The 27,157-nt window shown below is 39.8% G+C and overlaps 1 protein-coding gene across 1 annotated transcript in view; it reads left to right on the forward strand.

Moving 5' to 3' along the window:
* The window catches only part of ACP3 (acid phosphatase 3), a 72,328-nt gene that overhangs the window by 35,615 nt on the left and 9,556 nt on the right, over positions 1 to 27,157 (forward strand). The window contains exons 9-10 of the mRNA XM_003420907.4: positions 3,066 to 3,169; positions 15,375 to 15,544. Of these exons, the coding sequence (XP_003420955.3) occupies positions 3,066 to 3,169; positions 15,375 to 15,544 (274 nt within the window). The remainder of the gene's footprint in view (positions 1 to 3,065; positions 3,170 to 15,374; positions 15,545 to 27,157) is intronic.

Genomic DNA, 27,157 nt, shown 5'->3' on the forward strand with positions numbered 1-27,157 from the left:
TAAACAACATGAAAAGCATTATAGAAATGCCATGCAAGCAAGTGTTTTGATGACTCAGAGAAGAGAAGCTTTACTTCTGGTGGGGGAGGGTGGAGAAGAGAAGCAGGAAGGATTCCCAGAGTAGGAAGCTCATCAAGGGCATCAAGGTCATCAAGGGCATCAAGCTCATCAAGGGCATTAAAGCAGTTCCTCACTGCACTGTGAGGCGTATGAAGGAATATTACTAGGAAAGAAGGGGAAGGCCAGGATCTTGTGGAGAAGTTGATATGAGATTAGATAACTGTGCTGTCCAATATGGAACCCATTAGCTGCCTGCGGCTATTTAAATTATAATTAAATAGAATGAAAAATTAGTACCTAGGAGGCACTAGGCACATTTCAAGTGCTCAATAGCCTTAAATGGGTAGTGGCTACTGAATGGGATCACACAGATCAAAAATATTTCCATCATTGCAGAAAGTCCTGTTGAACAATGCTGATACAGAATCTCTAAATGTTTGACTTGGAAGGTGGTTTAAAGGCCACCTGGTCCTGCTTCTTTGGTTAATAAATAAGAGGAGTAATGAAGCAAGGGAGAACCGCCCAGAGGTATTTGCTCAGGGAGAGTGGGGCAAAAGGTGACAAGATCAGAGTAGCAGAATGGACTGGAGGAGGGGGAGGGTGGGAGCAGACTACGGCATACAAAGCTTTTGCAGTAGTCTAGGAAAGTGGGGATGTGCCTTAAAGCCAGGGCAGCAACAGGAAAGGAGGAAAAGTAACGTGGTTACAAAGGAAAGCTGAGCGGCAGGACTCAGTGATGAACTGGAATGTGGGTGAAGGGCAGTGATGTGGAAGGTGAAGCCACAGATGATGGTAAGGGTATAAGCCTTAAAGGCTAGAAAGATGGATCTATCAAAACAGGTGACAACTAGGCAACTGAGCTTGAAATGCCAAGACATCTAAGTAGAAAACTCCAAATGATAAAGGGAAAGAAGAGAGGAAGGAAAAGAGAGTTGCTACTTGAAATTAGGCAACATTTGGGGGAGAATGAAAAGAGACCCTGGAGAAGACTTCCATTTTAGAGCAGGAACCAAGGAAGAGACACTGTTAGGGAAGAAGGCTAGGGGTTTATCGTGCTTTGAAATGGTTGCCCATGGAGTCCCAGGCAAGTAGGGAAACAAGATATAGTATGCGGACTCCTCCTACCTCCTGTCTCCATGACAGATGTTTCACAAATGTGATTTGGCTGGAGAAAGCCATGCTTTCATTCGTACAGTAAAGTGGAAGGGGTGATTGAAGATATAGGGAAGTTTGCTTAAAGTCAGGGGTTCTAAATTGTATAGACTAAAGGAAGGGTCCATGCAGGCACCAGAGTGCAGTGCTTACTAGAAAGAACCAATAAAACCAGTTGTCTTCCCATCGACTCCAACTCGTGGTGGCCTCGTGTGTCACAGTAGATCTGTGCTCCACAGGGTTTTCAATGGCTGATTGTTCAAAAGCAGATCACCAGGCATTTCTTCCAAGGTACCTCTGGGTGGACTCAAACCCCCAACCTGTCAATTAGCAACCAAATGAGTAAATCATTTGCACCTTCCAGGGACTCCCTCCTGGAGGGAGATGGTCCTGAAATTAGTCAAATCTGTTGATTTTTCTACTTTCTTATCTGGTTTCCAGTTCTAAATCGTTGTAGCACGTCTTCTGTCTGTAACTCTATTCCTTTCTCTGCTAAATCAGTTCTAACCCCTTTTGAATGTACTGCCATACAACTTAGGCAGCCAAATGTTACCCCCATTTTGTACCTGTGAAAGTCTGAGATTGCCTAAGATTAGAAAGCTAATTAATGGTGAAACTTGGACTGAAAACCAGTCCTCTATTCCTTTCTGCCACACTAAAAAAAAATTAGTGTTACAATTATTTTTAAGCTACTCAGTCTACTTCCTTACATTTTTATCCTCCCTAAACATTTTATAACTGGAAACCCTCGTGGCGTAGTGGTTAAGAGCTACACCTGCTAACCAAAAGGCCAGCAGTTCGAATCCACCAGGCGTTCCTTAAAAACTCTATGGGGCAGTTCTACTCTGTCCTGTAGGGTCGCTATGAGTCAGAATTGATTCGACAGCAGTGGGTTTTCTTTAAACATTTATAACCTCATCTACTCTTCCCCATCTTTAAAATAGCAGATGATACCAATATACAGAAAATATGATCTATCATTAACTTATCCCAACATATTTTAAAATGTGATGAAAATCAATGAAAGAAACTAAAGCAAAGACATGTTCTAGTGGAAAAGGCACAGAACTTAAAGCCAGAAGACTTGGTTTAAATTTATTTTCTCCCATTTTGGGGGCTATTTTTTACGGCATTAAGCAAATTACTTAACTTCTCAGCATCTTAGTTTCTTCATCTCTTCAAGGATAATAATGATGTTTGTAAACCATGCTGCCTAGCACGCAGCTGGAGCCCTGGTGGTGCAGTGGTAAAGAGCTCTGCTGCTAACCAAAAGGTCAGCAGTTGGAGTCTACCAGCCACTCCTTGGAAACCCAGTGGGGCAGCTCTACTCTGTCATATAGGGTCGCTATGAGCCGGAATTGACTGGACAGCAATGGGTTTGGTTTTTGCTTTTTTTAGCATGCAGCAAACTATTCCTGGTGACACAATGGTTAGGCGCTCAGCTGCTTGCTAACTGAAAGGTCCGTGGTTCAAGCCCACCAGTGGCTTCACGGAAGAAAAGACCTGGCAATAGGCTCTAGTAAAGATCTACAGCCTAGGATACCCTATGGGGCAGTTCTACTTTGTCCTATAGGGTCACTGTGGGTCGGGATCTACAGCACACAACAACAACCAACAAGCATGCGCAGATGTACTCAACCAAAAAATGTGTTCTTTCCCTCTCTTTTTCTTATTGAAATCAACTCAACGGCAATGGGTTTTCGGTTTTTCTTAAGTCATGGGAGTATGAGAATTTAACTGGGCCATTTGTGGGAAATAAACCATCGTGGTACTCTATACGTGCTTAATACCTATTGAACGTGAACCTGGACCAGAGGTAAAGATCAAAAATGATTTATTTCAAATCTATTTAGCATGACACTACTGTGAGTGGCCTACAGATGGCGCTAGACGTTTACAATGGACAACTCCCTCCCTATGCTTCCTGCCACATCACAGAATTGTACCTTGACAAGGGGTAAGTTTCTGAGAGGGACTTATCAAAATCAACATCACTAGACTCCACATTCTGTTACCATTTTATTACCTCCTCAAGGGTTTTTTTGTCTGTTGAGTTTGGTTTGGTTTGATATTAAGTGGGGAGAATAGTGGCGAGTAACAGTATCTGCCTACTCATAGATCTTTTTCTCTGTTTTCATGAAGACTTACATTGGGAAATAATGTACATACATAGTAGGTGAAAAACAAAAAAATTTTTTTGGTGTGCTTTAAGTGAAAGTTTACAAATCAAGTCAGTCTCTCATATAAAAATTTATATACACCTTGCTACGTACTCCTAGTTGCTCTTACCCTAAGGAGATAGCACACTCCTTCTCTCCACTCTGTATTCCCCGTGTCTGTTCAGCCAGCTTCTGTCCCCCTCTGCCTTCTCATCTTCCCTCCAGACAGGAGCTGCCCACATAGTCTCATTGGACCCCGCAAATTATGTAGCCAATCCAGGCTGCTGGCCTCCTGAATTTGCACAGTAAGAGAGCAGCAGTGCAGAGAAGATCTTATTCTTAGCCAACGTCTTCAGTGCTCATCAAGAAAGTGAATACTGCTCGATTAGGAAGGTACGCCCCTCCTTTACTGAACCCCTGACCAGGCAGCAGGCATCACAGAGTAGGACTCAAACGTGGCCTTAGCTAACCTTGTTCCCAATTACCTACAGTCAAGGTGGAGAGATAAGACCCGTGAAACGGAGACTAGCCAAACAGAGAAGAAAATGGGAATGTGAAGACTACAGACACAAATTGTTCCCTTAATAACAAGCACTGCTCAAGTCTTCCCCTTTGAAGGCCAGCTCTGGGCACAGAGGTAATTAGGCTGGCCCAAATCCAGAATCAGCCCTAGGAGCGGACACTGTCTCTTCAGGCATAAGACAAGAGAACGTACTGGCTTTACTCTGGTCTCCTTTCTTGCTGATTTCTTTTCTTAGGTGATGTGAGCCTGTTTTATCAGGGCGCTGCAGTATTTTGTCCCACTGGATCTCTGTCTCTCATCAACTTGAGTAAATCCATATTATGAATCAAGTATGAGGTATTTTTCAACTGAGAGACATTGACATATAAAACAAAATTAACCAACAGCCATGTCCAGATAGAAGTCAAGTTTATTGTTATGTTGGGATTTTTTTTTTTCTTTTTTTGTATTCTAGAGAAATGTCAAAGGTAAAACTCACCTGCCTTTAAATTAGGAACAAGGAGGATACAAGTTAACAAAAGCTGTATATTCTTACATATTAAGTGATCCTGACTGTATTAGTCAGAGCTTTCCAAAGAAACAAAACCAATACAGTATATATATACACACACACACATACACTTATATATATACATGTATGCATTATGAGAGAGAAATTTAAGAAGTAGGCTCACGTGGTTGTGGGGACTGGCAAGTCCAAAATCCATAGGTCAGGTGGTGGGCTGGAAACTAGCAGTCTTGAGTCCAAAACCCATAGGCCAGGCAGTCCGGAAATTGCAGCAGCAGCCCTCGTGGCACAATGGTTAAATGCTCAACTGCTAACTGAAACGCCATCGGTTCAAACCCACCAGCCACTCTAAGGGGAAGAAGACCTGGTGATCTGCTCCTGTAAAGATTACAGCCTAGAAAACCCTAAGAGGCAGTTCAACTCTGTCCTGTAGGGTAACAATGAGTCAGAATTGACTCGATAGCACACAACAACATCTGTATTAACAGCCTAGGGGCAGAATCCTTCTCTCCTTGGAAAACTTTTTTACTCTCAAGGCCTTCGAGTGACTGGATGAAGCCCACCCACATTACGGAGGGCCATCTCCACTGTTAATCATACCAACAAAGTACGTTCTCAGCGATATCTACCGTATTTTTACGCAAATAACACACACCTTCTATGTTTTTTTTTTTTTTCCTACGTTTGTTACCAACTGTGCCCTCCCCTCACGAGGTATTTTCATAGGCATACTACACTAAATCTTTTTACAGCAACATATAAAAAAACACTGGCATAGTGGCACTTATGAAAATACCTTGAGAGGAGAGGGCACAGCTGGCAAACAAACATAGAAGGTGCACGTTATTTGGATAAAAATATGGTTGACTAATATTTGACCAAAAAATTGACTGCTTTATAGCCTAGCCAAGTTGGCACTGAAATTAACCATCCCAGTTCACCCCTTGACAACTTGGCATCCATACATATCTCCTTGAACCATACTTAATCTCAAAATAAACACAATAACCAGGTCATACTTCTATCCCGTGTACAACCCCAGAACACAAATATCCTGTGTTAGAGCTATCCTGTATACAACCCCAGAACACATTAACCCTTTCCCCAGAAAAGGATGCAAAGTCCTTGGGCGATGTGCACTCTTCTTGATATCCTATGACTTAAATCCTGTGATATAAAGTTAATACATCTTATGTTGTATGATAAGAGGATGAGAGAGGGAAGAAAGCAGACGTATTTGAGACACATAACCACATTCATAACAAAATAAAGAATACTCATAAAAATTATAGGCCTCATTTCTGCAACTTGGTCATGTGATTGTAGCCGGTATTTAAAACTACCTTCTTCCACTATCCATTCCATATTCCCTTTGCCCTTAGCAAGCACCTCAGCTGGCCACTATCCTTTACCTGGTAGGCTGAACTAGACCTTCATTTCTGATGGATCTGGGCCCTTAGTAGCCCTGCTTGAATTAAACTACTATAGTTTTTCATTGGAGCCCATTGCCTTAAATCACAGAGAATGGTAGTAATGCCCTAGGGGATCCTCCTATATTACTGACATACGCTTCCTTACCTTCATTGTGTAGTAACAGTCCAATTTCCCCTTGGTAATCAGGATCAATTATACACCAGTCAATGTGGTAACTCCCTTATTTGCCTGTTGACTCAGAGGCATGTGGAGCCCAAAATGGCCAGGTGGCATTTTTAACTTCTGGTTCCATGGAATTGTTGTATCTCCTGATGGAAACATTCTTCCCTTTAGAGCTAAGACCTCTAGACCAACAAAGCATAAGGTCACAGGACAGGAAGCAAAAATTTTGCTAGTAGATCACTAGAAATATGTGGTGTCACTCCCTTCCCTACCCCTGAATTCTGGGACCTGTGGATTCTGGCTATGAGAGAAACAGCACTATATATTGGACACTGATTTAGAGTATATACAGCCCCGTACCTCTAAGGTATTGCCACCTAGCTGGTACTGTAACTGAGTCATCAAGCCAGCTGCTTCAGGATGATGGAGATCATGGTAAAATCAGTAAATTCCACGATCATGGGCCCACTGTCACACTTCATTTGCTGTAACGTCATGAGTTCCTTGATCAGAAGCAATGCCGTGTGAAATACTGACTGTGGACAGGGTTTTCAGTAAGTTTGTAGATGGTAGTTTTGGTAGAAGCACTGGTTGCAGAGAAGGCAAATCCATAGTCAGAGTAAGTGTCTATTCCAATGAGAACAAAAAGCAGCCCCTTCCATGATGGAAGTGGCCTAATGTAATGAACCTGCCACCAAGTAGCTGGATGATCACCCAAGGAAGGTGCCACATGGGGACTTAGTGTTGGTCTCTGCTGCTTGTAGACTAGACACTCAGCAGTGGCTGTAGCCAAGTCAGCCTTGGGGAAGGGAAGTCTGTGTTGTTGAGCCCATGCATAACCTCCATCCCTGTCACCATAATTACTCTGTTCATTAACCCTTTGGGCAATGATAGGAGTTACTGCAGAAAGAAGCTGACTGGTATCCACAGAATAGGTCATCTTATCCACTTGATTATTAAAATTCTTCCTTGCTGAGGCCACCCTTTGGTAAGCATTCACATGGGCCACAGATATCTTTGTATTTTTTGTCCATTCATAATGGTCTGTCTACACACCTCTGCCCTATACCCCCTTGTCACCAATTTTCTAATCATGTTCCTTCCAAGTACCTGACCATCCAGCCAAACCATTGACTGCAGCCTACGAGTCAGTGTACAATCACAACTCTGGCCATTTCTCCTTCTAAGCAAAATAAACAACCAGGTACACTGCTAAAATTCTGCCTGCTGGAAGGATTTCCATTCACCAATGTTTTTCAGAGAAGTCCCAGAAAGGGGCTGCAGTGCAACAGCTGTCTGTCTTTGAGTGGTACCTGCATATTGCGTAGAACCATCTGTAAACCAGGCCTGAGTTTCCTCTTCCTCAGTAAACTGATACAGGAAACTGTCCATGAGGCATAGATGCACACTGGGAGAGAAAATAATGTAGAAGGAGTAGGGACCATGGGCATTTGGGCCACTGCCTCGTGTGTCTTACTTGTGTCTCCAGGGCCTGCTCAAGCCCGGTCTTGTGCATACCACTTCCATTTGACGATAGAGTGCTGCTGTACATGCCCAGTTTTATGATTCTGTGGGTCAGACAACACCCAGTTTATGATGGGCAGCTCAAGTCACGTGGTAATTTGTTGGCCCATGGGTAAGCGTTAGTCTGCTAAAGCTCAGTAGCAAGCCAAAAGCTGTTTCTCAAAGGGAAAGTAGTTACCTGCAGAGGATAGCAGGGCTTTGCTCCAAAATCCTAAGGGTCTGTGCTGTGATTCATCAACAGGGGCCTGCCAAAGGCTCCAAACAGCATCCCTATCTGCCACCGACACTTTAGGCACCATTGGATCAGCTGGATCATATGGCCCAAGTGGCAGAGCAGCTTGCACAGCAGCCTGGTCCTGTTGCAGAGACTTTTCTTGTTCTGGGCCCCACTCAAAACTAGCAGCTTTTTGAGTCATCTGGTAAGTAGGCCAGAGTAGCACACCCTGATGAGGAATATATTGCTTCCAAAATCTGAAAAGACCCACTAGGCATCGTGCCTCCTTTTTAGTTGTAGGAGGGGCCAGATGCAACAACATATCATTCACATTAGAAGGGATATTTTGACATGCCTCACATGACTGAAGCCCCAGAAATTTCACTGAGGTAGAGGCCCCTACATTTTTGTTGGATTTATTTTCCACCCTCTGAATGCAATTGTCTTACTAGTAAATCTAAAACACTGTATTTTCATGCAAGTAATGCATGCCTTCTACCTTTGCTTGCCAACTGCGTCCTCTCCTGTGAGGTATTTTCATAAGCACATTATGCTATTTTTTTTTACAGCATCATATAAAAAAAAATGGCATAGCAGTGCTTATGAAAATACCTCATGGGGGAAGCATGCAGTTGGCAAACAGATAGAAGGCATGTGTTACTTGCATGAAAAAAACGATAATTGCTACTTCTTGCTCACTTGATTCAATCAGCATGATGTGATCAATGTAATAGGCAGGTGTATTGTCTTGTGGAAGAGAAAAGAAATCAAGTTCCTTGTGAATTAAATTACAACACAGGTATGGAGAGCTGATATATCTCTGAGGTAGAACAGTGAAAGTATATTATTGGCCTTGCCAATTGAAAGTAAACTGCTTCTGGTGGTCTTTACTAACAGATATCAGAAAAAACATTTGTCAGGTTAATAATTGTGTAACAGGTACCAGGGGATGTGTTAATTTACTCAAGCAATGAAGCCACACCTGGAACAGCAGCTTCAATGGGAGTCACCACCTGGTTAAGTTTACAGGAATCCACTGTCGTTCTTCCAGGTCCTTCTGTTTTCTGCACAGGTCTAATAGGCAAGTTGAATGGGGATGTGGTGATAATAACTACCCCTGCATCCTTCAAGTCTTTGCAATTGGCACTAATCTCTCAATCCCTCCAGAAATGTGGTCTTGCTTTTGGTTTACTATTTTCCTAGCTAGAGGACGTTCTAGTAGCTTCCACTTAGCCTTTCCTACCATCATAATCCTCGCTCCAAGATCAGGGAATGAATGTGGAGATTCTGCCAGTTTGCTGAGTGTGTCTATTCCAATTATGCATTCTGAAACTAGGGCAATTACTGCAGAACGGGTTCATGGACTCACCGGACCACTGTGAGGCAGACTTGACACGACTGCATTGATAACCTGATCTCAGTATGCCCCTACTCTGACTGGTGTACCATAGTGACATTTTTGGGTCTCCTTGCTTTAGGGCCTGTGTCCAGTATATTAACCTTGTGTCCTGTAACCATGTTATAATTGTTTATTGGTTCCAGTTTTGTGTGTGTGTGTTGTCAAATCTTTAGGATATTCTACATAGACAATCATATCATCTGTGAACAAAGTTTTATTTCTTCCTTCTCAATCTGTGTACCTTTTAGTTCCTTTTCTTGTCTACTTCCATTAGCTAGTACTTCCATACAATGTTGACTAGGATTGGTGAGAGGGGACATTCTTGTCTTGTTCCCCAACTCAGGGGGAAGGCATATATTTTCTCACCATTAAACGTGATGTTAGCTGGAGGATTTTTATAGATGTTCTTTATCAAGTTGAGGAAGTTTCCTTCTATTCCTGTTCGCCTACAGGTTTTATCATGAATAGGTGTTGGATTTTGTCATATGCTTTCTCTGCATCTATTGATATGATCATATGATTTTTCTTTTTTAGCCTGTTGATATGACAAATTGCATTAATTGATTTACAAATGTTGAACCAGCCTGGCATACCTGGAATAAATCCGACTTGATCATGATGTATAATTATTTTTATATTTGCTAATATTTGTTAAGGATTTTTGCATCTATGTTCACGAGAGATATCGGCCTGTAATTTTCCTTCCTAATAATGTCTTTGTCTAGTTTTAGTGTTAGGATAATGCTGGCCTCATAGAATGATTTATTAAGTGCTTCCTCCTCTTCTATTTTTTGGAAGAGTTTAAGAAGGATAGGTATTAATTTTTCTGTAAATGTTTGGTAGACCTCAACAGTGAAACTATCCAGACCTGGTGCTTTCTGTTTTGGAAAGTTATTAACTGTTGATTCAATTTCTTTAATAGACAGGAGCCTATTCGGAGCACCCATTTCTTCTTGTGTGAGTTTAGGTAGATGGCCTCTTTCAAGGAATTGGCCCATTTCATCTAAGTAATCAAATTTGTGGGTGTAGAGTTGTTCATATTATTCCTTTATTACCTTTTTAATATCCATGGGCTCAGTGGTGATAGCCCACTTTCATTTCTAATATTAGTAATTTTTGTCTTCTCTTTCTTTTTCCTGATTGGCCTGGCTGCAGGTTTATTAATTTTATTGATCTTTTCAAAGAACCAGCTTTTGGTTTTGTTGATTTTTTTCTCTATTATTTTCCTGTTTTCAACTTCATTGATTCCTGCTCTAATTTTTATTATGTTTCTTCTTCTGGTCCCTTTAGATTAAAGTTGCTCTTCTTTGTCGAGTTTCCTTAAGTAGAAACTTAAATTATTGGTTTTAGATCTTTCTTCCTTTCTAATGCATATATTCAATGCTATAAATTTCCCTCTAGGCACTGCTTTAACTGCATCCCGCAAATATTGATAAGTTGTAATTTCACTTTCATTTAGTTCAGAACTTTTTTTTTTTTTTTGAGACTTCTTCTTTGACCCATATGTTATTTATAAGTATGTTGTTTAATCTCCAAATATTTTGGGATTTTTTAGCTATCATTCTGTTATTTCTAGTTTAATTCCATTGTGGTCTGAAAGCATATTTTGTATGATCTCTATTCTTTTAAATTTATTGAGGTGTGTTTTATGGCCCGGGATGTGGTCTGTCTTGGTGAATTTTCCAAGTATATTCACTGTTTGCTGGATGATGTATAAATATCAATTAAATGCAGTTGATAGTGGTGCTGTTTACTTCAACTATATCCTTACTGGTTTTCTGCCTGCTGGGTCTGTTAGTTATTGATAGAGAAATATTTAAGTCTCCAACTATACTAGTGGATTTGTCTATTTCTCTAAGCAGCTCTGTCAATTTTTGTCTCATATATTTTGGTGCTCTGTTAGGCCCATTAAGGATTGTTATGTATTCTTGGAGAACTGACCCCTTTATCATTACCTAATGCCCCTCTTTATCCCTGATAATTTTCCTTGTCTAAAAATCTACTTTTTCTGAAATTAATATAGCTATGACAGATATTTTGCAATTAATGTTAGCATGGTATATCTTTCTTCATCCCTTTACTTTTAATCTATCTGTGTCTTTATATGTAAGTGGGTTTCTTGTTAACAACATATAGTTCAGTCTTGGTTTTTTATCCACTCTAATAGTCTCTCTTTTAATTGGTATATTTAGACAATTCACACTTAAATTGATTATTCATATAGTCAAATCAATATCTACTATATTTGTAATTGTTTTCTATTTGTTGCTCTGGTTCTTTGTTTCTTTTTTTGCCTTCTCTGGCTTGAATTGGGTATTTTGTATTATTCCATTCTCTCTCTTCTCTTAGCATATCGATATATTTGTTTTAAAAATTGTTTTAGTGATTGCCCTACAGTTTTCAATATACATTTACAACTAACTTAAGTCACTTTCAAATAATACTGTTCCGCTTCACAGGTAGTATAAGTACCTTATGATATTCCTCCCCCCATTCCTTTAACATTGTTGTCAGATGTTTCACTTATCCATAAGCTATAATCATCTAATATATTGTTGCCATTATTTTAAACAAACCATTATCTGTTAGGTAAATTAAGAATAGGAAAATTAAATATTACATTTGCCTTTGCGTTTCTTAAATGCTCTTCCTTTATATACATCTGAGTTTCTGACCTATACAATGTTCTTTTTCTCTCTGAAGAACTTGTTTTAACATTTCTTGCAAGCAGACCTGGTGGCAACAAATTCTTTCAATTTTTGTTTGAAAAATTCTAATTCTCTTCAATTTTTGAAGGATAATTTTGCTGGATAGAGAATTCTAGATTGGTTTTTGTTTGTTTGTTTTCTTTCAACACTAAAAATTTCACTCCACTCTTCTCTTGCTTGAATGGTTTCTGAAGAAAATTCCATAATTCTTATCCTTATTCCTTTATATGTAAGGAGTTTTGTCATCTCTCCCACTCTTTTCCAGTTTCTTTCAGGATTTTCTCTTTACTTTTCTGCAGTTTAAACATGATATGCCTAGGTATAGTTTTTTGATATTTATCCTGTTTGGTATTCTCCAAGCTTCCTGGATCTGTAGTTTAGTATCTGTTAGCAATTTTGGAAAATTCTCGGTCATTATTTTTTACTTCAAATGTTTCTTCTGTTCCTTTCTCTCTTCTTCTGGTCTTCCCATTATGCATATGTTACACATTTTGTAATTGTTCCACAATGCTTGGATATTTTGTTCCATTTTTTCAGTATTTTTTTTTTTCCTTTGCTTTTCCCTTGGAAAGCCTCAGTTGAAATATCTTCAAGCCCACTGGTTCTTTCCTCAGCCATGTCCGGTCTACTGATGAGCCCATCAAAGGCATTCTTAATTTCTGTTACAGTATTTTTGATGTCTAGCATTTTCTTTTCATTCTGTCTTAGGGTTTTCATCTCTATGCATATATCACCCATCTGTTTTTTGCATGTTGGCCCCTTTTCCATTATAGCTCTTAGCATATCAATCACAGTTATTTTAAATTCCCCATCTGATAATTCCAAAATCTCTACCATAAACAAGTCTGGTCCTGATGTTTGCCCTATGTCTTCAGACTGTGTTTTTTTAACTTTCAACATGTCTTGTAATTTTTTTGTTGAAAACAGAAATGATGTTTTGGACAATAGTAGCTAAATTTCTTTCTGTTGTCATCTCCTCTAAAGCTCTGTTGATGTTTATTGGTATTAAGGTCTGGGGAAGGAGGATGTGTTCTATAATCCTATGATTATATCTTAGTCTTTTAGTGAGCCTGTGCCCCTGGATTGTGACCTCCACAAAGTCTTCTTTCTTTTTTTATGTCACTACTTTGGTGAAATAGGAAGGCTAGAGGTGGCTAGAATTAGGTATTTCCTTTCCCCCATATCCAAGGCCAGATGATGCTGTACTGGAATTGGTTATTAACCTTCCTCCATGTAAAACAAAAAAAACATAAAAATTTTTTTTTTATGTACCTCTATGTCTGATAAAACTCATTTAGGGCAGGCATTGGTAAAATATTTCCCTTTGAGGACAGGCTGTTGTCAAGGAGAAAAAGACACTATTTCAAAACGGTTACACCGCCCCCCCCACCCCAGCCCACACACACCTCCATTGCTGGAAGCGGAAGGAGAGCTTACTCCAAGCTTCACAGTGAGAACCTGATGAGGTTCCTGCAGGTAAAACTCACGAAAGTGTGGGCCCCTCCTAAGTCTGAGCCATCAGGAATTTTTATTTCTCAACCTAGTCCAAGATCGGTCTCCAGAAGTTAGTCAGTTACCCTTTAAGTACTCCTACCCAATGCTGGGTCCAGCAGCAGTGAATTCTGCTTCTGGTAAGTGGTGAGTCTCTGTATCAGCCAGTATGTCTTCAGTTTTCAGGGAAGCAGTTTGCCCTGTGACCTCAATTCTCTGATGTTTTTAAGCATAGTTGTTGATTTTCAGTTTTTTTTTTTTTTTCTTGTTGTGAGGACAGGAATGATGACTTCCAAGCTTTTTACATTCCAGACAAGAAACTGGAAGTCCTTTGCATGCATATTTAGCTTGTGTCTTTATTACTAGAGCCAGTTTTGAGTCTCCTAAAACCATTTTCCTGATTATTAACTGAGAGGGTAATTTTGTCTACTGGAACAAATGAACCTCAAATTCTCGGAGCCATAACCCAATGGAAATATATTTCTCTTCATCTAAAAGTCCAGTGTAGGTGTCCCTGGTCACATATTATGATTCACACATGGTGACTCAGGGACCTAGGGATCCATCCTGTAGACCTACAATCTTGAAAGAGTTCTATACTCACCTGCATGAAGCTTATAGAAAAGAAAGGATGGAGAAGGCAACTGCCTCAGCCTAGATGGTGCACATGTCACTTCTGCTCACATTCTGAAAATGGTGCACATATCACTTCTGCTCACATTCTACTGGCTAAAATTTGTCGTTTGATTTTACTTAGGTGCAAGAGATTCTGGGAAATGTAATCACTCACAGCTAGAACTCTATTTTATGGAAAAAGGTTCCTGAATTTTAGTGGACTATTAGCATCTTCAACATATCTTGAACAACTTTTAAGTCTCTGTATGATGCTGTCACTAGAAATATTGCCCCAAGCAACAAGTATTCCTTCATATAGTATTAGAAAAGTATTTTAATACATGTCTCATATGTGAATGTTTGTGGTCACTACTGTCTATAATGCTTTTTAAAAGCAGTATTTCGAAGGGCTTGTTTATAACAATATCCAAAGGTTACAGTTGTGATGTCAAGAAGGGTCCCTTAAATTTCTCCTCTTCCTTTTTTATTGGCAAATGACTTCTATAAGCACCTCATTTTAGCTTTCCTGAGGTTAATTTAAACGAACAGACCATCCCTAAACAGTGCTTTGTTTTTTGAAATAAAGTGTTAAGTGAGTACTCCTTAATGTGGGAGATGTAAGGCCTCAAATACACAGCCACCCCCTCTTTCTGAGGGATAATTTTGTGATAAAGTCAGGTCATGTATTCAAGTGTATATGTTATAAATTATTCAGCTCTGTGTTTATACCCTGGTTAAGGAGAGGGGAGATATATTAAGGGGAAAAACTGAAAAAATATTGATGGGGAAAAAGAGAGGAAAAAAGGAGCAAATGAGAAACATAGAAGGGAGACAACAGGAGAGGGAAAACTCAACAGCCCTCATCCACCTCCCTCCACCCCCACTTGTTATTCAAAAGCTTATCCACGTCACCTCTGACTCCCCCAACCGTGCATAGCCTCTCTGGTCCTTCTCTGATTATGCATCCTGGCCCCACCTCCTATGCCTCTCCTCTTCTAACAAACCAAAACCAAACCCACTGCTGTCGAGTTGATTCTGACTCATAGTGACACTATAGGACAGAGTAGAACTGCCCCACAGTTTCCAAGGAGCACCTGGTGGGTTCAAACTTTGAACCTCTTGGTAAGCAGCTGTAGTACTTAACCACTATGCCACCAGGGTTTCGCTATGAGTTGGAATCGACTTGACTGTAGTGGGTTTTTGGGTTTTTCTAATAAACCAGCCCCTCCCATTTCTACCCTCCAGATCTGGCCCCCTTGTCCCAATTTCCAATGCCTACCCCTAAGTTGGCTAAAATCTCCTTGTCCCCATAAACTGGCTCACTAGTCCCTCAACTAGCATGTTACAGTACAGCTAGAAAGAAATTATGAGGCAGTTCAACAACACAGAACTAACAGAGCTCTCTCCTCTGCCTTCTGTCACCAGGGAGTACTTCGTGGAGATGTACTATCGGAATGAGTCGCGGCATGAGCCACATCCCCTCACACTGCCAGGCTGTAGCCACAGCTGTCCTCTGACCAAGTTTGCTGAGCTAGTTGCACCTGTGATCCCAGGAGACTGGGCTGCGGAGTGTATGGTTACAACTGACCACCAAGGTATTGAGGACATTACAGACTAGTGTGTATGCAGAGTTCTGCAGAACAGGCAGAACAACGTTTCTCAGGATAGTGCTTTGAGAATATACCCCCAGCTTTGAGGGAAATGGTTTTGGGTGATAATTATGTTTCAAGTACTTTGCTACCTAGCCCTGCCTCCACTTGCCTTGACTTAGTTTTTTCAGTGTTAATATCAAGGGGCATCTGTGCCAAAATATAATCAGAATAAAACTTGAGTTAAAGGCCATGGGGCAGTCATGACCTATGTGATTGGCCACACACATGACTTTATCACAAAACTATCCCTCAGAAAGAAGGGGTGGGTAAATATTTGAGTCCTCACAATCTCTCATATTAAGGAGTGCTCTCTCAATATTTTGTTTTTAAAAACAAAGTACTGTTTGGGGAAGATCTATTAGCTTAAACCAACCTCAGTAAAGTTAGTATGAGGTGCTTATAGAAGTCACTTGGTATTTAAGAACTCCCAGATTTTGTTTCAGTAGGATTATATGAGGCTGTTCTTTACGTGCCTGTAGTAAAACAGACAAAACTTGCAAACTAGGTTGAGAACGAGGAAGAGAAGGGTTATTCCTAGTCTAATAGGCAGAGGAATAACCCACCTGTTAGTTCTATCCTTCTTACCAAGAGAGGCAAAAATATGAGATACAGTGGATGGATTTGCGGAAATCTTCTAGGCTGAAAATTTGGTATTGTTTCAACATTTGTATTAAATATATTGGGTGGCAGAGCTGAGAAATAAAAGCATCTTTGCTTTCCTTGACCCTGGAACATCCATGTTCCTTTTGAAGAAACCAAAATCAAACTTGACAGAAAGCTCTGATGTATGTAAGTAAGTAGTCTAATAAGAACAAGATATTCTGGCCCAGCATATCAGAGATGAGAACACGGAATGAGTAGAGCTCTCTTAAAGCTCCTGTGATAAGAGATGTTGAATCTGAAGTTGATTTAAGAGAGAAGTATGATGACACATACCAAACTGGAGCAAAGCTGGAAACATAAGCATGCTCCAGATGCCTCCAAGATCGAAACTTACTAGAACGTTGACAGTACAGTTATGAAATCTGGAGGGTGAAAAAAATGTGTAAAACTTTGATTCTGGTATCTTCAGAAAACCTGAGCAAACTCAGAGGTCCTGCTGAAACTACTCATTGTACAGGAAATAATCATGTCCAAATTGACATTCTTTAGAGTCTTGTAGATTTTTTGCTAAGTGGCAGCTACAGCTCATCTAAAGAAGACCAGTTATCTTAATTTCTTAGTGCTGCTATAACAGAAATACCACAAGTGGGTGGCTTAAATGAACAGAAATTTCTCACAGTTTAGGAAGCTAGAGGTCCAAATTCAGGCACCAGCTCTAGGTGAAGTCTCTCTCTCTCTGTTGGCTCTAGAGGAAGGTCCTTATTTCACCTTCTCTAGCCCCAGCATTCCTTGGTTCCTTGGTGATCTCTGTGTGCCATCTATCTTCCACCGTCTGTGCTCACTTGTCTCTGTTCTTAGCTGCTCTCTATATCACTCAGAAGTGATTGGGTACAGGACACACTCTACATTGCTATGGCCTCATTAACATCACAAAGAAATTCCTATTTTCAAATAGGATTATATCCACAGGTATAGGGGCCAGGAGTCCAACACATATTTTGGGGGGACACGACTCAATCCATAATACCATGCTACATTACCATTTTCACTGGCTGCTATTCATAAGGCTGCTATTCACACCTCTGAAAAGCATTAGCCAGTGAAAACCTTATGAATAGCAGCAGAATATTGTTTGATATAGTTCTGGAAGATGAGCCCGCCAGGTTGGAAGGCACTCAAAAGATGACTGGGAATAATCAAAAAGAGGGACTAAATACAGGTGGCATAGAACTGCCATATGGAGAGTGATACAAGGCAATATAGGACAATACAAGTTAGGTTTTTACTTAGAAAAATAGGGGTAAATATTAAGGTAACCACAAAGAGGTATAACAACTCCATGACTCAAGATAAAAGCCAAGAAAAACGTAACGACTCAACAAACATGAAGTCAAACACTACAAAAATGAGGATCTCACAATTTACTAAGAAAAACGTCTCAGCACAAAAAAGTAGTGGAAAAATGAAATTGTCAACAACACACATAAAAAGGCATCAAAATGACAACACTAAACACTTATTTATCTATAATTACGCTGAATGTAAATGGACTAAATGCACCAATAAAGAGACAGAGAGTCTCAGACTGGATAAAGAAACACGATCCGTCTATATGCTGCCTACAAGAGACACACCTTAGACTTAGAGACACAAACTAAAACTCAAAGGATGGAAAAAAATATATCAAGCAAACAATAAGCAAAAAAGAAGAGGAGTAGCAATATTAATTTCTGACAAAATAGATTTTAGACTTAAATCCACCACAAAGGATAAACAAGGACACTACATAATGATAAAAAGGACAATTGATCAGGAAGACATAACCATATTAAATATTTATGCACCCAATGACAGGGCTGCAAGGTACATAAAACAAACTTTAACAGAACTGAAAAGTGAGATAGACACCTCCACAGGTGTCTAGGAGACTTCAACACACCACTTTTGGAGAAGGACAGGACATCCAGTAAGAAGCTCAATAGAGACACGGAAGACCTAATTACAACAATCAACCAACTTGACCTCATTGACTTATACAGAACTCTCCACCCAACTGCTGCAAAGTATATTTTTTTTTCTAGCGCACATGGAACATTCTCTAGAATAGACCACATATTAGGTCATAAAACAAACCTTTCCAGCATCCAAAACGTGGAAATATTACAAAGCATCTTCTCAGACCACAAGGCAATAAAAGTAGAAATCAATAACAGAAAAATTAGGGAAAAAAAATCAAATACTTGGAAACTGAACAATACCCTCCTGAAAAAAGACTGGGTTATAGAAGACATCAAGGAGGGAATAAGGAAATTCATAGAATGCAACAAGAATGAAAATACTTCCTATCAAAACCTCTGGGACACAGCAAAAGCAGTGCTCAGAGGCCAATTTATATCGATAAATGCACACATACAAAAACAAGAAAGAGCCAAAATCAGAGAACTGTCCCTACAACTTGAACAAATAGAAAGTGAGCAACAAAAGAATCCATCAGGCACCAGAAGAAAACAAGTAATAAAAATTAGAGCTGAACTAAATGAATTAGAGAACAGAAAAACAATTGAAAGAATTAACAAAGCCAAAAGCTGGTTCTTTGAAAAAATTAACAAAATTGATAAACCACTGGCTAGACTGACTAAAGAAATACAGGAAACAAATAATCCGAATAAGAAACGAGAAGGGCCACATCACAACAGACCCAACTGAAATTAAAAGACTCATATCAGATTATTATGAAAAATTATACTCTAACAAATTTGCATAGAACCTAGAAGAAATGGATGAATTCCTAGAAAAACACTACCTACCTAAACTAACACATTCAGAAGTAGAACAACTAATAGACCCATAACAAAAAAAGAGATTGAAACAGTAATCAAAAAACTCCCAACAAAAAAAAGCCCTGGCCCGGACGGCTTCACTGCAGAGTTCTACCAAACTTTCAGAGAAGAGTTAACACCACTACTACTACAGGTATTGCAAAGCATAGAAAATGACGGAATACTACCCAACTCATTCTATGAAGCCACCATCTCCCTGATACCAAAACCGGGTAAAGACATTACAAAAAAAGAAAATTACAGACCTATATCCCTCATGAACATAGATGCAAAAATCCTCAACAAAATTCTAGCCAATAGAATTCAACAACATATCAAAAAAATAATTCACCACGACCAAGTGGGATTTGTACCAGGTATGCAAGGCTGGTTTAATATTAGAAAAACCATTAATGTAATCCACCACATAAATAAAACAAAAGACAAAAACCACATGATCTTATCAATTGATGCAGAAAAGGCATTTGACAAAGTCCAACACCCATTTATGATAAAAACTCTCACCAAAATAGGAACTGAAGGAAAATTCCTCAACATAATAAAGGGCATCTATGCAAAGCCAACAGCCAACATCACTCTAAATGGAGAGAACCTGAAAGCATTTCCCTTGAGAACGGGAACCAGACAAGGATGCCCTTTATCACCACTCTTATTCAACATTGTGCTAGAAGTCCTAGCCAGAGCAATTAGGCTAGACAAAGAAAGAAAGGGCATCCGGATTGGCAAGGAGGAAGTAAAGCTATAACTATTTGCAGATGACATGATCGTATACATGGAAAACCCTAAGGAATCCTCCAGAAAACTACTGAAACTAATAGAAGAGTTTGGCAGAGTCTCAGGTTATAAGATAAACATACAAAAATCACTTGGATTCCTCTACATCAACAAAAAGAACATCGAAGAGGAAATAACCAAATCAATACCATTCACAGTAGCCCCCAAGAAGATAAAATACTTAGGAATAAATCTTACCAAGGATATAAAAGACCTATACAAAGAAAACTACAAAGCTCTACTACAAGAAATTAAAAAGGACATACTTAAGTGGAAAAACATACCTTGCTCATGGATAGGAAGACTTAACATAGTAAAAATGTCTATTCTACCAAAAGCCATCTATACATACAATGCACTTCCGATCCAAATTCCAACGTCATTTTTTAAGGTGATAGAGAAACAAATCACCAACTTCATATGGAAGGGAAAGAAGCCTCGGATAAGCAAAGCATTACTGAAAAAGAAGAAGAAAGTGGGAGGCCTCACTCTACCTGATTTCAGAACCTATTATACAGCCACAGTAGTCAAAACAGCCTGGTATTGGTACAACAGGCACATAGACCAGTGGAACAGAATTGAGAACCCAGATATAAATCCATCCACATATGAGCAGCTGATATTTGACAAAGGCCCAGTGTCAGTTAATTGGGGAAAAGATAGTCTTTTTAACAAATGGTGCTGGCATAACTGGATATCCATTTGCAAAAAAATGAAACAGGACCCATACCTCACACCAAGCACAAAAACTAACTCCAAGTGGATCAAAGACCTAAACATAAAGACTAAAACGATAAAGATCATGGAAGAAAAAATAGGGACAACCCTAGAAGCCCTAATACAAGGCATAAACAGAATACAAAACATTACCAAAAATGACGAAGAGAAACCAGATAACTGGGAGCTCCTAAAAATCAAATAGCTATGCTCATCTAAAGACTTCACCAAAAGAGTAAAAAGACCACCTACAGACTAGGAAAGAATTTTCAGCTATGACATCTCCGACCAACGCCTGATCTCTAAAATCTATATGATTCTGTCAAAACTCAACCACAAAAAGACAAACAACCCAATCAAGAAGTGGGCAAAGGATATGAACACACACTTCACTAAAGAAGATATTCAGGCAGCTAACAGATACATGAGAAAATGCTCTCGATCATTAGCCATTAGAGAAATCCATCTCACTCCAACAAGGCTGGCATTAATCCAAAAAACACAAAATAATAAATGTTAGAGAGGCTGCGGAGAGATTGGAACTCTTATACACTGCTGGTGGGAATGTAAAACGGTACAACCACTTTGGAAATCTATCTGGCGTTATCTTAAACAGTTAGAAATAGAACTACCATACAACCCAGAAATCCCACTCCTCGGAATATACCCTAGAGATACAAGAGCCTTCACACAAACAGATATATGCACACCCATGTTTATTGCAGCTCTGTTTACAATAGCAAAAAGCTGGAAGCAACCAAGGTGTCCATCAACGGATGAATGGGTAAATAAATTGTGGTATATTCATACAATGGAATACTACGCATCAATAGAGAACAGTGACGAATCTGTGAAACATTTCATAACATGGAGGAACCCGGAAGGCATTATGCTGAGCGAAATGAGTCAGAGGCAAAAGGACAAATATTGTATAAGACCACTATTACAAGATCTTGAGAAATAGTATAAACTGAGAAGAACACATATTTTTGTGGTTACAGGAGAGGGTTTTTTACTGATTAATTAGTAGATAAGAACTACTTTAGGTGAAGGGAAGGACAACACTCAATACATGGAAAGTCAGCTCAATTGGACTGGACCAAAAGCAAAGAAGTTTCCGTGATAAAATGAATGCTTCAAAGGTCAGCAGAGCAAGGGCGGGGGTTTGAGGACCATGGTTTAAGGGAACTTCTAAGTCAATTGGCAAAATAATTCTATTATGAAAACATTCTGCATCCCACTTTGAAATGTGGCGTCTGGGGTCTTAAATGCTAACAAGTGGCCATCTAAGATGCATCAATTGGTCTCAACCCACCTGGATCAAAGGAGAATGAAGAACACCAAGGTCACACGACAACTAAGAGCCCAAGAGACAGAAAGGGCCACATGAACCAGAGATCTACATCATCCTGAGACCAGAAGAACTAGTTGGTGCCCGGCCACAATCGATGACTGCCCTGACAGGGAGCACAACAGAGAACCCCTGAGGGAGCAGGAGAACAGGGGGATGCAGACCCCAAATTCTCATAAAAAGACCATACTTAATGGTTTGACTGAGACCAGAGGAATCCCGGCGGTCATGGTCCCCAAACCTTCTGTTGGCACAGGACAGGAACCATTCCCGAAGACAACTCATCAGACATGGAAGGGACTGGACAGTGGGTAGGAGAGAGATTCTGATGAAGAGTGAGCTAATTATATCAGGTGGACACTTGAGACTGTGTTGGCATCTCCTGTCTGGAGGGGGGATGTGGGGATAGAGAGAGTTGGAAGCTGTCAAAATTGTCACGAAAGGAGAGACTGGAAGGGCTGACTCATTAGGGGGAGAGCAAGTGGGAGTACGGAGTAAGATGTATATAAACTTATATGTGACAGTCTGACTTGATTTGTAAACATTCACTTGAAGCTCAATAAAAGTTAATAAAAAAAAAAAAAAGATGACTGGGGAAGAGCTACCTCCTCAAAGTAGAGTCAACCTTAATGACGTGGATGGAATAAAGCTTTTGGGACCTTCATTTGCTGATGTGGTGCAACTCAAAATAAGAAGAAACAGCTGCAAACATCCATTAATAATCGGAACCTGGAATGTACAAAGTATGAATCTAGGAAAATTGGAAATTGTCAAATATGAAAGGGAATGCATAAACATTGATATCCTAGGCATTAGTGAGCTGAAATGGACTGGTATTGGCCATTTTGAATCTGACAATGATATAGTCTACTATGCTGGGAATGACAACTTGAAGAGGAATGGTGTTGCATTCATCATCAAAAAGAATATTTCAAGGTCTATCCTGAAGTACAACGCTGTCAGTGATACGTTAATATCATACTCCTACAAGGAAGACCAGTTAATACGACTATTATTTAAATTTATGCACCAACCACTGAGGCCAAAGATGAAGAAACAGAAGATTTTTATCAGCTGCTGCAGTCTGAAATTGATCAAACATGCAATCAAGATGCATTGATAATTACTGGTGATTGGAATGTGAAAGTTGGAAACAAAGAAGAAGGATCAGTAGTTGGAAACTATGGCCTTGGTGATAGAAGCAATACCGGAGGTCGAATGATAGAATTTTGCAAGACCAACGACTTCTTCATTGCAAATACCTTCTTTCACCAACATAAATGACAACTATACACATGGACCTCACCAGATGGAACACACAGAAATCAAATTGACTACATCTGTGGAAAGAGACGATGGAAAAGCTCAAAATCATCAGTCAGAACAAGGCCAGGGGCCGACTGTGGAACAGACCATCAATTGCTCATGTGCAAGTTCAAGCTGAAACTGAAGAAAATCAGAGCAAGTCCACGAGAGCCAAAATATGACCTTGAGTATATCCCACCTGAATTTAGAGACTATCTGAAGAATAGATTTGACGCATTGAACACTAGTGACCGAAGACCAGACGAGTTGTGGAATGACATCAAGGACATCATCCATGAAGAAAGCAAGAGGTCACTGAAAAGACAGGAAAGAAAGAAAAGACCAAGATGGATGTCAGAGGAGACTCTGAAACTTGCTCTCAAACATTGAGCAGCTAAAGCAAAAGGAAGAATTGATGAAGTAAAAGAACTGAACAGAAGATTTCAAAGGGCGTCTGGAGAAGACAAAGTAAAGTATTATAATGACATGTGCAAATAGCTGGAGATGGAAAACCAAAAGGAAAGAACACGCTCGGCGTTTCTCAAGGTGAAAGAACTGAAGAAAAAATCCTAGCCCTGAGTTGAGAAGGATTCTATGGGGAAAATATTAAACAACGCAGGAAGCATCAAAAGAAGAAGGAAGGAATACAGAGTCATTATACCAAGAAGAATTAGTCGATATTCAACCATTTCAAGAGGTGGCATATGATCAGGAACCTATGGTACTGAAGGAAGAAGTCCAAGGTGCTCTGAAGGCATTGGCGAAAAACAAGGCTCCAGGAACTGATGGAATATCAAGATGTTTCAACAAACAGATGCAGCGCTGGAGGTGCTCACTCGTCTATGCCAAGAAATATGGAAGACAGCTTCCTGAACAACTGACTGGAAGAGATCCATATTTATGCCTATTCCCCAGAAAGGTGATCCAACCAAATGTGGAAATTATGGAATAATATCATTAATATCACATGCAAGCAAAATTCTGTTGAAGATGATTTAAAAATGGCTGCAGCAGTATATTGACAGGGAACTGCCAGAAATTCAGGCTGGTTTCGGAAGAGGACGTGGAACCAGGGATATCATTGCTGACGTCAGATGGATCCTGGCTGAAAGCAGAGAATACCAGAAGGATGTTTACCTGTGTTTTATTGACTATGCAAAGGCATTCGACTGTGTGGATCATAACAAATTATGGATAACATTGCGGAGAATGGGAATTCCAGAACACTTAATTGTGCTCATGAGGAACCTTTACATAGATCAAGAGGCAGTTGTTTGGACAGAACAAGGGGATACTGATTGATTTAAAGTCAGGAAAGGTGTGCGTCAGCGTTGTATTCTTTCACCATACCTATTTAATCTGTATGCTGAGCAAATAATCCGAGAAGCTGGACTATATGAAGGAGAACGGGGCATCAGGATTGGAGGAAGACTCATTAACAACCTGCGTTATGCAGATGACACAACCTTGCTTGTTGAAAATGAAGAGGACTTGAAGCACTTACTAATGAAGATCAAAGACCACAGCCTTCAGTATGGATTACACCTCAACATAAAGAAAACAAAAATCCTCACAACTGAACCAATGAGCAACATCATGATAAATGGAGAAAAGATTGAAGTTGTCAAGGATTTCGTTTTACTTGGATCCACAATCAACAGCCATGGAAGCAGCAGTCGAGAAATCAAAAGACGCATTGCATTGGGTAAACCTGTAAAGGACCTCTTTAAAGTGTTGAAGAGCAAAGATGTCACCTTGAAGACTAAGGTGCGCCTGACCCAAGCCATGGTATTTCCAATCACATCATATGCATATGAAAGCTGGACAATGAATAAGGAAGACAGAAGAAGAATTGACCCCTTTTAATTGTGGTGTTGGTGAAGAATATTGAATATACCATGGACTGCCAAAAGAACGAACAAATCTGTCTTAGAAGAAGTACAGCCAGAATGCTCCTTAGAAGCAAGGATGGCGAGACTCCATTTTACATACTTTGGACATGTTGTCAGGACGGATCAGTCCCTGGAGACGGACATCATGCTTGGCAGAGTACAGGGTCAGTGGAAAAAAGGAAGACCCTCAACAAGGTGGATTGACACAGTGGCTGCAACAATGAGCTCAAGCATAACAACGATTGTGAGGATGGCTCAGGACCCGGCAGTGTTTCATTCTGTTGTGCATAGGGTCACTATGAATTGGAACCGACTCGACGGCATCTAACAACAACAACAGCAACATTACCATTAAGGATAAAGGCAGAGAAGGCCTGAAAAGATGGTTTCAACTGGATGCCAGAGTCTAGAGCAAAGTCAGCCCGGTTCCTAGTTGGTCTTGGGGTAATTGACAGAAGACACCGATTGATATGCTTATTTGTGTTTTCTTCCCCCAAAAAATATTTGGCCTTAGAGCCATCACCTAATTATTAGTTCCTGGTGGCACAGTGGTAAAGACCTACAGCGAGCTACGACAGCTAACCGAAAGGTCAGCAGTTCAAATCCACCAGCTGCTTCTTGGAAATTATATGGGGGCAGTTCTACTCTATCTTATAGGGTTGCTATGAGTATGAATCTGCTTGACTACAACAGGTTTGGGTTTTCTTTTGGCCCATGCATGTAACTCTCCTTCAGCAATGAGCCAAACGTAAAATAGTGAATAAAGTCCTTATTAGGAAGTTCAAAAGCAGTACTTTTATAATTGACTTCGAAAAGCATTTCTAATAATGAAAAAATTCCTACAGGAAAGATTTTACGGGCATTATTTTTATTTGTTGAGGGGTTTTGTTTTAATGCAACTGGAGGAAAAATATTAATATAAAGTAATACTCTTGACTGAATAAAATGAACATTGTACATTGAAAATGTATTTAATTTGGACTTTACTACTTTGCATAAAGGCTAAGCTGATGGATGTCCCTGCCTCACTATTTAAGATGGAAACAGGAAGCTCACAATGTAATGGAAAAGCATAGAGATGCATAAAATGCAGAATAACAAGTGTTATGATTTATGATTACACAGGTTGCAATGGGAACAAGAGTTACCTGGATTTGGAGGGAGGGAGGGAGGAAGAAGGTCAGGGAAGGTTTCCTGTAGATGACAACTGCACCACGTGAAACCAGTTTGCATGGAGGTTTCTAATGGTGTGATACACGCATTCAGAAAGGCACTTATCAAATGTCCTAGTGGCTTGAAGCTGGAATGGATAGGGGAGTTACTAGGCAAAAGAGTTGGAGTCCAGAGAGATTCCCACAGGTTTCATTCAGGGGTGCAACTATTTTATTGTGATAATATTAATATACATATGTATACATACATATGGAGCCCTGGTGGCGCAGTGGTTCAAAGCTCGGCTGCTAACCAAAAGGGTGGCAGTTTGAACCCACCAGCTGCTCTTTGGAAACCCTGTGGGGCAGTTCTACTCTGTCCTATAGGGTTGCTGTGAGTCGGGAATATTGGGTATGGTTTTTGTTTATACATATGTATAGGTATAGCACATAAAATTTTCCATTTAACCATTTTTAAGTGTACAATTCAGTGGCATTAACTACATTCACAAGGTCGTACAACCATTACCACCATCTATTTCCAAAACTTGTTCATCACCCCAAGCAGAAACTCTGTATTCATTAAGCAATAACTTCCCATTTTCTACTACCTTCAGCCCCTGGTAACCTCTGATCTACCTTGCATCTCTATGAATTTGCCTATTCTGGTTATTTTATATATGTGGAATCATACAATATTTGTCCTTTTATGTCTTGTGTTATTTCACTTTGCATAATGTTTTCAAGGTTCATCCATGTTGTAGCATGTATTAGAATTTCATTCCTTTTTATGGCTGAATAATAATTCTTTGTATGTCTGTACCACATTTTGTTCATGTGTCTGTTAATGGACACTTGGGTTATTTCCACCTTTTGATTGTTGTGAATAGTGTTGAAATGAACTTTGTGTACTTGTGTCTGTT

The sequence above is a fragment of the Loxodonta africana genome, chromosome 27 (assembly GCF_030014295.1).
Source record: "Loxodonta africana isolate mLoxAfr1 chromosome 27, mLoxAfr1.hap2, whole genome shotgun sequence".
NCBI classification, from domain to species: domain Eukaryota; kingdom Metazoa; phylum Chordata; class Mammalia; order Proboscidea; family Elephantidae; genus Loxodonta; species Loxodonta africana.